Source organism: Macaca fascicularis, chromosome 2 (assembly GCF_037993035.2).
Source record: "Macaca fascicularis isolate 582-1 chromosome 2, T2T-MFA8v1.1".
In the NCBI taxonomy this organism is placed as follows: domain Eukaryota; kingdom Metazoa; phylum Chordata; class Mammalia; order Primates; family Cercopithecidae; genus Macaca; species Macaca fascicularis.
This window is the reverse complement of record NC_088376.1, coordinates 31,474,291-31,486,462: the sequence shown is the minus strand read 5'-3', so window position 1 is coordinate 31,486,462 and position 12,172 is coordinate 31,474,291. Positions and strand designations below refer to the sequence as shown.

Here is a 12,172-nt window from a genome sequence, read left to right as displayed (position 1 = left end):
CAAAGCAGGCCCATCCCAGAGTCCCTCTGTACTCCCTCTGAAGGGCCTGTGTTCAGGGATGTGAGGCTACCTCTCTGATACCCTGCTTAGCTCATGATGCCTGCATGTCCCATCCTGAGGGCTGGATTACTATAAATTGACTCACACAGGGAAACAAAATAAGTTTTTGTTGTTTCATCTCTGCCCCGTATTCCACGCATGCCAGAAACAAGTAGGGCTCCCAAGCCAGCCACACAAGGAAAGTCCTAATTCTCCTGACACTTTCTTTCATTTTGATGCTTATGAATAATCTTATTTCCAACCCATGAGCCCTATTACTTGCCCACCTTTCTGGATTCGGAAATGGTTTTCCCCATTACAGTCTCCGGTTCTTGAGCTACCCCAGCTCTTTGTTGATGAGATTATGATTTAGGTTTTGTATTCTCGATGTTTTACGTTTCATTGTCTTCAGAATTATCAGCTTGTATTTAAAACTAAGACTTTTTATAATATGCTGTGTGCTGAGGCGTGAGTGGGTATACAAATAATCCCCCAAGCCAACGTAATACACAGGAATCAGTTGCCAATAGCACTGCAAAGAGAATATAGTTGGTATGTACTAACAAATATCCATATTCTGTGATTGAACAGACATTTTATTATATTCGAAATGGAAATAAGGGGGTCACTAGCTGGGGCTCTGGAAAGTGGGTACATGGACATTTTTATCCTGAAATATTTATTGCACCCCAAACTCTCCTTTAATGGGACCAGGGAGAAGGGAATTACAATAAATATAGATGAGGCCGATACTTCCTATGTGTGCCAGAGATAGCTTGTGGGTCTGTCTAATTGACCTTTGGGGAAATTATTTGTGAGCTCCAGTTGCTGTCTTTCCAATCAGCAGTCACACTGTCCGTTAAGGTTTGCAAATGTTGGTCTGCATCCACCCTGGCAGGCAGATCAGGCGGCAGGTCAGGAGACAGGTCACCATTTTTATGCCTGTGTGGCCAAGGAGGAAAATGAAATCGCAAAGGTTTAAAGGATTTGCCTTATGCCAAGCAATGACCAACTGGCAAGGGTTCTGATCCATACTCTCAGCTAGAGTATCTCGGGTCTGGGGGCCAAGTCACATAGCCAGGCTGCTTCCTAACACCCAAAATTAGACAGAAGGTTTGAATTTCTCTACAAGTAAGAGTGAGAAGAGTAGACTGTTGGAATGAAATGTTTACTCACCACTGCAGAGAATAGAGCTTATGAAAGACTTAAGATTTAAGCTGAGTGTTTAAAAGGAAAAGAGAGACAGAACAGAGATAGTTGAGATCATTTTTATGGCTGAAATGTCACTGTAGATTAGCAAGGTCTTCTTAGAGGAACAGATGAATAAAATAACATAGAGATGGTTCAGTGTACAAAGTGTTTATGGAAGCAATAATGCTGAGTTTGACCCTGGAGAATACGATGATAAAAAAAAAAAAAAACCAAAACACTATTTTGGATACAACATAGAGTTAAAACCCCAAGGTACCCATCATCAGAATTGGAGATTGAGGGTGATTTAAAATTTCTCCATGTACTCTAACAGCATTAATATTGTACTCTACCAGACATTTTACTTGCCCCTAACTATTACAAACACAGCAAATGTACAGCATCAAAGAAGTTACCATGTTAGGAAGAGGGTCATTCTATAATTCTTCAAGTGGAAAATCTACCCCAAGTAGAGAACATCCTGAGATCTTTGGCTCAATGATAAAAATAAACTAGTGAACCTAATTTAAAAGGTAGAAAATTGGACCAGCTAGATGAAACATGTGAACTGAAACTGCAGGAATATATGATTACAAAGGTATTCCATTTCAAAACAGTATATAGGCAATTGAACACCCCCGTGAGAAACACGTGTTTGGAAGAGGGCTGAAACGTTTCATTACACCACACCACATAGTAATTCCACGAAAATGAAGAGTAAGAAAACTGAAAAAAAAAAATTCTAACATCTAATTTGACTTCAAAAAAAGTTTTTAAAAATCTGTGATTAAACACCCAGAATCAGCAGGTCAAAGGGAGCCATTCATTATGACCTTTGCCTTCAGGCTGGAACTTTTTATACCATCCCTGTAGATAATTGTCTACCTTCTTAAGGTTCTTGTGAAAAGGAAATTCCAAAGCCTTGTTGGTAATGCATATCAGTGTCTGATGTCAGAGCAGGGACAATTTCCTTTATGTGGCGCCCAAAATCCCTGTGGCTACAGCTTATCCACTTCCTCCAGTTCTTGTCCTTGTCCCAGTTGAGTTCAAGATCCTCTATTTACAGGGTCACACGATTTTAAAAGAACATTTAAGGCCTCTTCTTCTTCATCTTGTCTTAACTAAGGTTTAATAGTGCAAGAAACATTTGCATAGGGACTAGTGAGTAGAAGAGGAACTTAGATGTGTCTTTGCTTGGGCTACCCAGCTTCCCTGGAATGACCTTCTGACCCCTGTCCAGCAAGCCATCTCCATCACTTTCTCCAAGGCCTAGGTTCTCTCAAGTCTCATTGCCCTCCCAACCCTTCTCTTAGGTATTTCTCTGTCTCAGGGCAGACATTGAGCCAGACTATAAAATCGCAATGTGGCTTGCAACCTCTCCTCACTTACCCAAGCTCCCCTCTAAGGTTTTTTGGAATAAGGGTTCGGAGGCAGCCCCCCTGAACCTTGTCCTGCCACCTTCTGGGTAGCAAGATTAACCTGTCTTTTCTCTCTCATGTGAGTGCCATATGTCTCTGCCAAAAAGAACAGGGTGACATTTAGCTCATTTTTTGCTAATGAGCATAAGTGGGAGCTGTCTAGGGAAGCTTCCTTTTGCCAGGTAATTTGTACATTTTAACAGCAACCTTCTGGAGATTGTGTCGTCTCTTGTGTTGTGTATTGTTGATGGTTAGAATTTCCAACTAATTAAGAAAGGAGTCGGGCAGTGTGCCAGGCTGAAGGGGTGATGTTTTTGGTCTGGTAAGGCTTTGTTAATCTTACGTCTCAGAGATAGGTCACAGTTTTTACTAACTCATAGCAGGGCCGGGACTGTTCCCTTTATTATTTTTAACTACTTTAAAAACTGGAACTGTAATGCATACATAATGAAAAATAAGCCTCCCTTCTCCTACCCCAAACTCCCAGTCACCTTCCCCCAACAGCATCAAATACAGTCCTTTTCACACAATACATATATAAATCATAAATACTAGCAACATGATATACTTATTGGTATTAGTTAATAAGGAAAAACAGGAAGAAAAGTTGGAAGGGACAGAATAAAACATATTCAGCTGAACCAAAGAAAGAGGCCTTATGAAATAAGAAAGGTTTTATAAGCATATGAAAGGCAAAGATGGATTTTAAAACAGGCTTATTAATTAAAATCAACAAATGTATGGAGGATATATGATATGTCAGGTCCTAGGCTGGTGTAGAGAGTTTGAGGATTAATCCTATGTAGTGTCAAACTCTGATGAGCTCATTTAGTATGGAGAAAAGATTTGTAAGTTATACTCTGTTGATCTCAAGCTCATGTGGGGAAAAAGACTCATACATAAATAATTGCAATATATTATAATGAAGGCCATTGTTGAGGTATGTACTAAGTGCTTTAAGAGCCTAGAGGAGCAATTAATTTTCTGGAGTCAGAAACATCTTATCAAAGGAGGAAGCATTTGTGTTTTTTTGAAGGATGCCTCTGAGTTCTTCCGATGGAGAGAGGGAAACAGGAATTCTAAACCTAGCAAACACCATAAGCAAACACACTGAGGTTGAGACTGCATGGCCTTTTCAGAGAAGTAGATCGACATGACTAGCATTTATGGAGCATATCTAGGTAGGAGACCATGCTAGAAAAGAAGATTGGGCCAGGTTATGATGGAACTTGTGCATCTCCTAAAGGGAACCAAGTTTGTTTTAAAGTGAACTGTTGGAGACTTTGGGGTTGAGTAGTGATCCTCCAGGACAATGCAGATGGTGGTTTGAGAAACAGATTGAAGCTGGGAGGGAGTAGAGGCAGGCAGGGTTGGGAGGTTATTGCAGAAATTCAATAGACAATAGTGCAATGAGACAGTAAAGCAGGCCATTCTGGTGGGAATGGGTTTGAAAGATACTTCTCAGTTGATTTACAATGCCTCAATGGTTAACTGGAATAAGAGGCCCTGGGAGTGGAAGATGATGCTAAGTTCTTCATTCAGTCTACAGCATGGATAGCATACCAGGAAAACAGATGTTTAAAGGGCAGATTCAACAAATTAAAATGAAGGTATGTTGAGTTTAAGATTCCTGGGGCACAGTCAGGCCAAGAATCTCATCAGGGAAAGAGAGAGTTTCAACAATAAAAGGAGAGTTAGCAATACTAAATGTTCCATAAACGCCAAGACAGGTAATGACTAAAAAGTAGCCATTGAGTTTGTTGATTAGGATTTTAACCATGATCTTTGGGAGGACAGTTTCCGTAGAAGGGGATGGAAGCCAGTTACAATAGGCTGGTAACAAAAAGATATAGTGAACATCAGAGAGAAAAGAATTTTTTTTTTTGACAGAAATTTCAGTGTGAGGAGCATGGAGAGTGAGAAGGTGTAGCTTGAGAAGGAAAGAGAGTTGAGGAAAAATTTTTATGAAGGGATGTCTAGAATGTATTTGTATGTGGAAGGAAGCAAAAAGCATAGAGAATGGACCAAGAGAGGTGACAAAGCAAGGCAGAAGAGCTGGAAGAACTGCCTTGGTGCTTCAAGGTTTACAAAGGAAAGAGAAGCTCCCTGAGGGGTTGGTCTACTCTGCTTACCACTTGCCTCTTTAACTCAGAGACTTACTTTCCCCTGGAATCTCACGCTGCTGCAGCCATCACACTGGCTGTGGGGGTGGGAGAACGAGTTCCTCTGTCTTTCAGAGGCCGTCACTTTATCCATGATGGTACAGCTGAGAGGAGCTATTAATACCTAACCCCTCTTTATTAACAACTTGGGGGAATTAGACCATAAAAGCACATTTAAACACAAAGTCCCTATCCTCAAAGCCCACAGGCTCAGCTTCATGGGGTTTCTGATGAAGGCAACTTCTTCCCCTCCTGGCTCTTGGAGGTCCTAGTCTTCTCCTCAGTCCCTTGGATCACCCATGAAGACTCAAGGCACCAGACCCGAGAGACAGTGGTCTAAGGCTGTCTTCCAAATCCCTGACTCCTTCCTGCCCTTGTATGATTGAAGCTGGGATTGGCCACTCACTCAGGGTAGACCCCATTCCAGCTTCTGCCCACTAGAGGGTAACAAAACCCCTTGTTCCCAAAAGATCAATCACATCAGAGCAGAAGAGTCCAATAATCATAGAAAACATACATAGATGGTTTCTGATTTAGGGTTAACCTTAGACAGCAGGGGTGGTGGGTGAAGTAAGGATAAGTGGAATGGAAAAAAGTTAAAGCAGTTTATTTTTTGCTGCATTTTGTGAAGCAGAATCCTAGGACAACTGGTGAGATTGAGAGCCAGTGGGTTAGTTGGGATTTGAAGAGTAACAGTTTAGAGAATAAAGATTTATGCCAATTAGCAAAGGATAAAATATTGTTCAATATACCAGAGGCTCTGCTGAAGACAGAAATCATACAGATGTAACACAGCCTAGCTATATGATTTTTTTTCCAAAGCAGAGTGGCAGCTGGGGGCATGCATGGAGAAAGCCATAGTTAGATTTATTCAAAGCTGTATATTGTCAAGGTGGGCACAGCAGAAGGACAAGAATGTGAGGGATCTATGATGCTAGTGAGAATGTGGTTTAATTGAAGGTCTTGGTCATGAGGCCCAGGCTAGGCTGGGGGAAAAAGTATAAAAAGGGGTGCTGATAGACTAAGGGATTGGGAAGGCGTGGAGAAAGTACAGGTCTTGCTAAGACTGACAGGTGGGTTTGAGGGAAGTAAGAGAATGGGACTGATGAAAGCGCAGAGTTTCTGGCTAGACAATCAGTCCCTGAATTTCAGATTTCAGAGATGAAATATTCCTGGGGTTGGGATTTGGGAGTGGGTAGATGAAGGGAAGTAGTTTGGGAGCAACACATCACATATTGGGATGTGTAAAATGATGTGGTCATCAGATATTCTGACTTCTTAAAACTCATGAAAATAAACCTGTCAATAAAAAACAGATTGACAAGACCCAAAGAAATGCAGAATTTGGAAGGCATTTGCTAAGCTTTGCTTATCATGCCATTTGGAGGTGGGACAGGAAAAAAAATAGGTCTCTCTATAGAATTCATAAAGAACAATACGTGAAGACCTCAATTTGTGGATGTCCTTCCCTTAAGAGAATGAACTAACTAACTAAATAACACGTTTTATGTTCCAGATATCTGGCTTCTCTAGAAAAATAAGATGGTCTTGGCAGCACTTAGCCAAGATTCCCTCAAAGTAGCAATAAGATTCCTCACCAGAATACCTGAATCTAACATTCCATGTTGCCATACTACACCTGGCTGGGTATCAGTTGCTATTTATCAGTACGTTCACACATCTTTTTTAGAGTTAAGAGGAAAGTGAAATATTTCTTGTAGCAAGGCCCTAACAAAATTAGAAAGCCAGAAGTGAATCAGGAAGAGTATTACTCTGATACGCAAAGTATATCGTTGTTGAAAAAACATGAATTATGATGCTATTATGAAACAAATCCCTCCAACTTCATTTATTACATTACCTACCTGGCCCCCATACACATTTGAGTTTGCAATGACTCCTGTAATAAAATAATGGTAGACATACAATCAAATACATGAGAGAGAATTTATAAAACCAGTGTAATAAGTAACAGTTATTTTTGAGGAACTCATTAATACAGTCCCTCATATTGTATCCTTTTGCTGATAGAATGATCTTTTCAAATTCCCATTGATTAACAGATTCCCTCAAAATGCTACCAATAGCCACTGAAAAAACTTAATGAACTCACAAAGTAGTTTCTCAGTGGCTGAAAAGCATAGCTGTAATTCCCTGAGTGCCTAACTTCTTGGCAGCCATAGACACTTGTGGAGGATGGATCCAAGGAAAATGGGTGAAGGATCTTTAGTGTCAGAAGAGAGGAAAATATGGAAATGAAAACTTTTGGCAGTCCTAACTTGCCACATTACTGCTCAGGAAAAAAGGCAATCAATTGCTACATATTTCTTGTTGTTGAGGATCATGATAAAATAAATATAATTTAAGCTGTAGGAGCATAATAGATTAAAATCAGCCCCTTGGATTGACTCAGGAAGCAAATGAGTAGCCAGCGTGGACTAGTACATTGATATAATCTGCTATTTCCTTAAAGCATTTTGGTCATCTACTTTCTGCTCTAGTTAGCATTTATGTTAAGCATATGAACAGCAGTTGAATATGAAGGCTCAGAGGTTGAACTGCATCTTTGGAGAAATAGAGGAAATAACATGTGATTGAGGTTTGAGAAATGAAAATTGTCATAATACATTAAGGAAGAAAATAATCTGAAAGCCAAGTACTTACTGAATCAGAAAAAAAAGTTGGAGAGTCCTAATATTGGAGCCTGTGAACTGGAAACTAGATATGAATTCATAACCTACAAGGGTATAAATGATGGCAAGAAGTCAGTAAACTGAGTCAGTGTTATTTTGAGAGACTGAAGGAAGGTTCTTATGGAACAGGGAGTCTGAATAGTTCAAGTTCTGGGCATTAAATTGATGATGCAAATAGAAGACAGTTTGGTGAAGAGTGACAATGATTAAAATCTGAGATGGATTGAAATATGAAGAAAATTTAAAAGCGACAAAGCCATGTACTGTTGGCATGATACAGTGAGATTTTAAAGGTATCTACTTTAAATATTATGAGCAGGTTGCTCACCAGAATCCAACCATTAGCAAATAGATAAAATAAATTGGCATAAGCATCATGGAGCTATTTAGAATGGGCATTTTATTAATGTCTTGCCTATATTTTATTGCCCTGCTCTGAAATGTCTGAGGGAACCATTAGACAATATTTGCTGAGGAGTGACTATTATATTTTGGCTCTTTTTCTAACTCCAACTTCTATGAATTTCACAATGCCATGAAAACACTTCAGCAAGAATTTTGGCAAAATAGTTACAATTTCTTCAATAATATTGCTTGTGTAATATGAGGAATGGACAGCAACCACTTAGTGACTGCAGAGAGACAAGCAGGAATGAGGAAAAACAATTACTTACTACACTATTTGTGATGAAAAATCTGAGTTTAGCTTATTAAAAAGACTGTTGTGAGCCAAGCATTGCACATGTCAGAAGAACATGCTGCTTCCCTTCACCATGTCTGAGATATGGTACCTACAGTTGGGCTGTTTGTGGGATAAAGAAGTACTGCTATAACATCAGCAGGTGTGTGACCAGTGGCTTGTGGGAGACAAGCACTTATGGGGATAAAAAGGAATCTGGCACAGGCCTTGGGCCTCTGGCATCATTAGTTACAGGTCTGCCAAGATGCTTTGGGAAACATTTTAATTTAAATGTCAAGTCTATTTCAACGAAGCTCCCTGGTTTGACCTGTTAGGAGTCCAGAGTGAGATGGATAGGTGCTCATTTTGGAGGGCACTGGTGAATCAGCTGGTGCTTCTATAAAAAAGCATCCTGGGGGTTAAACCTCTGTTAAGTCCCTACTCAGCCCAGGAAACTCACAGTGAGAGCCACCGGATCTATGGCTGTCATAGCATTTTACTAGTGACTCGTAAATGCAGGAAAGATTAGATACTAACAGAAAAGGCAGAGACACCTCTGGGTGTTTATTAAAAATATCCAAATTAGGGAACTTGAAGAATAAAGACGCCAGCATTCTTTTTTTTCCTCCCCCGAAGCATACTCACAGGCTACTATGACTATAAATTTAATAAAGCAGAGTTAAGAGCCTGATTTGAATTATTTCAATATTTTTTCCTCCAAAACTATCACAAGACAGAAAAAGAAATTTTTTTTGAAACACAACTAGAAAAAAAAAAAAAAAAAAAAGAAAAGAGATGAGACTGAATAAAACACTAAAGCATTGTCCTTCGATGTAAAATTATTTCTGTTAGTGTGTAGGCCCAGGTTGGAAAGAGATGTACAAAAGCTCGTCTGATGGGTTACAAAAACACGAATCCAGAGGATCTGAAGAATTAAAACGCCCCCAAGAATAATATGAAAGTATTTTATGTCGCTTCAGGGGCAAGGGCGAGTATGTATACGTACGTAAAGCCCATTTCCTCAGAGGCTCCTAGGCAGTCTGTTACAACACCACGCTAATGAAAGTCAGGTCTTTAAGTTCACTCTACTGCGGACTATCAGTTTCTCCTTCGCGCCCTGCGGGGACTCCATTTCTGGAAAAGAAAGCACACGAGTTGGGGAAGGGCTGGGGTGCTAGAGAGGGTAGGAGGCTGGAGCCCACGGAACCTGGGATGGAGAGGTGGGTGAGCCCAGGCCTGGGGCGTGGGGTGGCGCGGGGGTGGTGGTGGAAGGGCTGGGGTCTCACGCTTCGGAGTTTTGGGTCTTGTCTGGCTCCAGGGAGGGAGATCCAGGGGAGATATTTGCGAGCGGAAGCCACACGACCACTGTGGACTTTCAGGCCAGTCACTCCGCCTTAAGTGGGTGCCGGAGAACCAGAGGAGGGGCTGACTGTAACGCTGCAAGTGGGATCCTGTCCCAAAAGATGAGCCTGACCTAGGCTGGGCCCCGCAGGCAGGCAGGGCCAGCCGGCATCCCTGGTAGGGGAATCGGGAAGGTCTCAGTGATAAATCTCTGTGTGGAGACTCAGAGGGCACGAAATAGGCTCTGCTGATGTCCTCTGCCTCTCACAGCCTGCCAGCCACCCCAGCCTTCACCCCTGCCTCAGCATCCTTCCAGCTAGTTGAATCAGTCAGGAGCCCAACAGAACGGAATTGGTTTCAGTGTATGAAATGGGTCTGACCCACTGGGGAAGTCAGAGAGGAGCGTCCCGAGCTGGGTGGGAAGGAAACGAGTTCAGTGCGCGGGGCTGGGGCAGGAATGAGGCGCAGCGGCCGAGATCCTAAGCCCCAGGACCCTGGTTCCGGGCTCCGAGGCCTGCGCGGTAGTTGCCCCTCGGGGTTCCGGGCGGGTGACTGACAGTTGCAGCAGCTCGGGGGAGGCGAAAGATAGGCAAGGAATTGGGTCTCCAGTCCACTCGGCTTTGAGGTACCCGCGGCCCGATGACCCGGCCTCGGTGACAGCAGCCGCGACGGCGGCAATCTAGAGCGGGAGCTGGGCGGCTCGCGGTGGGTCAGGGGGCGACCGAGGAGGGACCACGCGGCCTGTAGGGGGCAGCGCCGAGCTCAGGAGGAGACAGCAGCCGGCGGGTGGGGTGGGTCTGGGCTGCCCCCTCCGGGAGCTGCCCTGGGGCCGCACGGCGATTGTCACACCCGGCCGCCCCTGTCCACCGTGCGCTTCCTCTCGGCGCCGCGGGCCTCAACCGGGGCTCTGAGGGACGTGACAGAGCTCGGCACGCGGCGGCCTTTGGGGAGTTAGGGTCCGGAGAGACCCGCGCGTCGCCCCCCGCCCGCCCGGGCCGGGAGACCTTCGGGAGCCGCCTCCGCGTGTCCAGAGAGCGTCGGGGCGGCCGCTACTTCCCCTCGTCCTTCGCCGGAGGTGGGCGCCTTTTCCTGCGTGGCGGGTGCTCCGACCCCAGTTGCTCTGAGCCCCGGGGGAGCGCGCCCCGAGCCCCTGACGTGGGCGCCCTGTTACTTCGAGCTGGGTGCCTGGGGCCCCTGAGGTGGGCGCGGGTTGCCCCGGGGTGGGCGCCCGGCCCGCGCGGGTTATTTTTGGCGCCCGCAGAGGCGCGTGTGTTGGGGCGTGTTTTCCTTCCCCAGGTGCCGGGAGCCGGGGCTCCGCCGGCGCCCGAGCTGACTCGTCTCTCTCTTCTCTCCGCTGCAGGAATCTTTCGATAATTCTGTCGCCGCGACTTTAACCGTGCACAAGGCGAGAGCTCGAAACAAACATCACATCTAAATTAAAAAAAAAAAAAAAAAAAAAAAAAAAAAGCGGAAGAAGCGGCCGAGGCGGCGGCGGCGGGAGGAGGAGAGGAGGAGAGGAGGAGGGGCCGCGCGCGGCGGCCCGAGGCGGCGGCGAGGACGCGGGGACGCGAGGACGCGGCTTTGTGCAGGCGGGTCGCGGGGCGCCCATGGCGGAGTGCGGCCGGGGGGGCGCCGCCGGCGGGGCCCTGCCCACCTCCCCGGGCCCGGCCCTCGGCGCCAAGGGCGCCCTGAAAGCCGGAGTAGGGGAAGGCGGTGGCGGGGGAGGTCGCCTCGGCCACGGGCGGGCGCGCTATGACAGCGGCGGGGTTTCCAACGGAGACTGCAGCCTCGGCGTGTCCGGCGACGAAGCCCGGGCCAGCCCTGCCAGGGGACCCCGCGGCGTTGCGCTCGCCCCGACCCCCAGCGCGGTTGTCTGTCCCGTCCCCCGGGAGAGCAAGCCGGGCGGCCTGCCCCGCCGGAGCAGCATCATCAAGGTAGGTGGGAGAAGGGCGCTCATCGCCCACCGTCAGCCGTCCTTGGGGTCTGTTTCCCCCCTGGGGGAGTGGTGGTGGAAGGAGGAAGCCCACTGCTAACAGGAACCACTGGAGCATGGGTGCTTGGGGTGGTTGAGCGGGGATTGGATGCAAATGGTATGTGGAAAGAATGGAGAGGTGATCCCTAATGTGCAGGGGGAGCTGTGCTCAGACATCCTCAATTGAACTTGGGGCTGTCACCTCTTCCAGGATTGGTCTGGCATTAGGGCCTTGTACCTGCCTGGGTAGGGCATACTCTTAGGTGTAGCCTAGTCTGGTTAACAGACTCCCTGTAAGATTTCTATTGTATCTTAAACACAGATAGGGATTATATGAAATGTGAGAACGTTTTCTTAAAAATCCCAGGCGGCGAACACAGGGTGAACAGAGATTATTTAATAGGTTTCTTCTGATCTGTATCTAGTTAGTTGTCTCTTACAAATGTTTACACTTGGAGGGTGCAAAATCTCCCAGTCTCCGGTCACTAAGTCACAAAGAAAAATAGACTAGATTTCTGAACATAAATGCAGATTTCCGCTTTCTTCGGCTCGAAAGCTCTGAGAGATTACAGTTCCACATGATTTAATCTTTTTCCTTGCTGCAGTAGGCAGGCCTCGAGTTCTGTGGAAGTTCTTTTGGGCAGTTTGCTTGGTTTTGCTTGCACAGTGTTAGCGGA

The 12,172-nt window shown here is 45.4% G+C and overlaps 1 protein-coding gene and 1 long non-coding RNA gene across 6 annotated transcripts in view; one reads left to right on the top strand and one right to left on the bottom strand.

The window, feature by feature from the left end:
- Positions 1 to 617: 617 nt before the first annotated feature.
- Positions 618 to 10,956, bottom strand: LOC102121317 (uncharacterized). 4 transcript variants are annotated; one of them, XR_006696219.3, is made up of 4 exons: positions 9,469 to 10,956; positions 9,189 to 9,316; positions 7,475 to 7,547; positions 618 to 981 (listed from the first exon to the last, which is right to left on the bottom strand). It is a non-coding gene; the product is annotated as an uncharacterized lncRNA (long non-coding RNA). The 4 variants fall into 4 exon arrangements; XR_006696217.3 differs by lacking the exon at positions 7,475 to 7,547; XR_012430656.1 differs by lacking the exon at positions 618 to 981 and having other exon boundaries at positions 1,294 to 9,316.
- Positions 10,957 to 11,065: 109 nt separating this feature from the next.
- Positions 11,066 to 12,172, top strand: part of PLCL2 (phospholipase C like 2) — a 194,719-nt gene continuing 193,612 nt past the window's right edge. For both annotated transcript variants that reach the window (XM_005545687.5, XM_005545686.5), the window contains exon 1: positions 11,066 to 11,457. In XM_005545687.5, the coding sequence (XP_005545744.1) occupies positions 11,131 to 11,457 (327 nt within the window). In that variant the 5' untranslated portion in view covers positions 11,066 to 11,130. The remainder of the gene's footprint in view (positions 11,458 to 12,172) is intronic.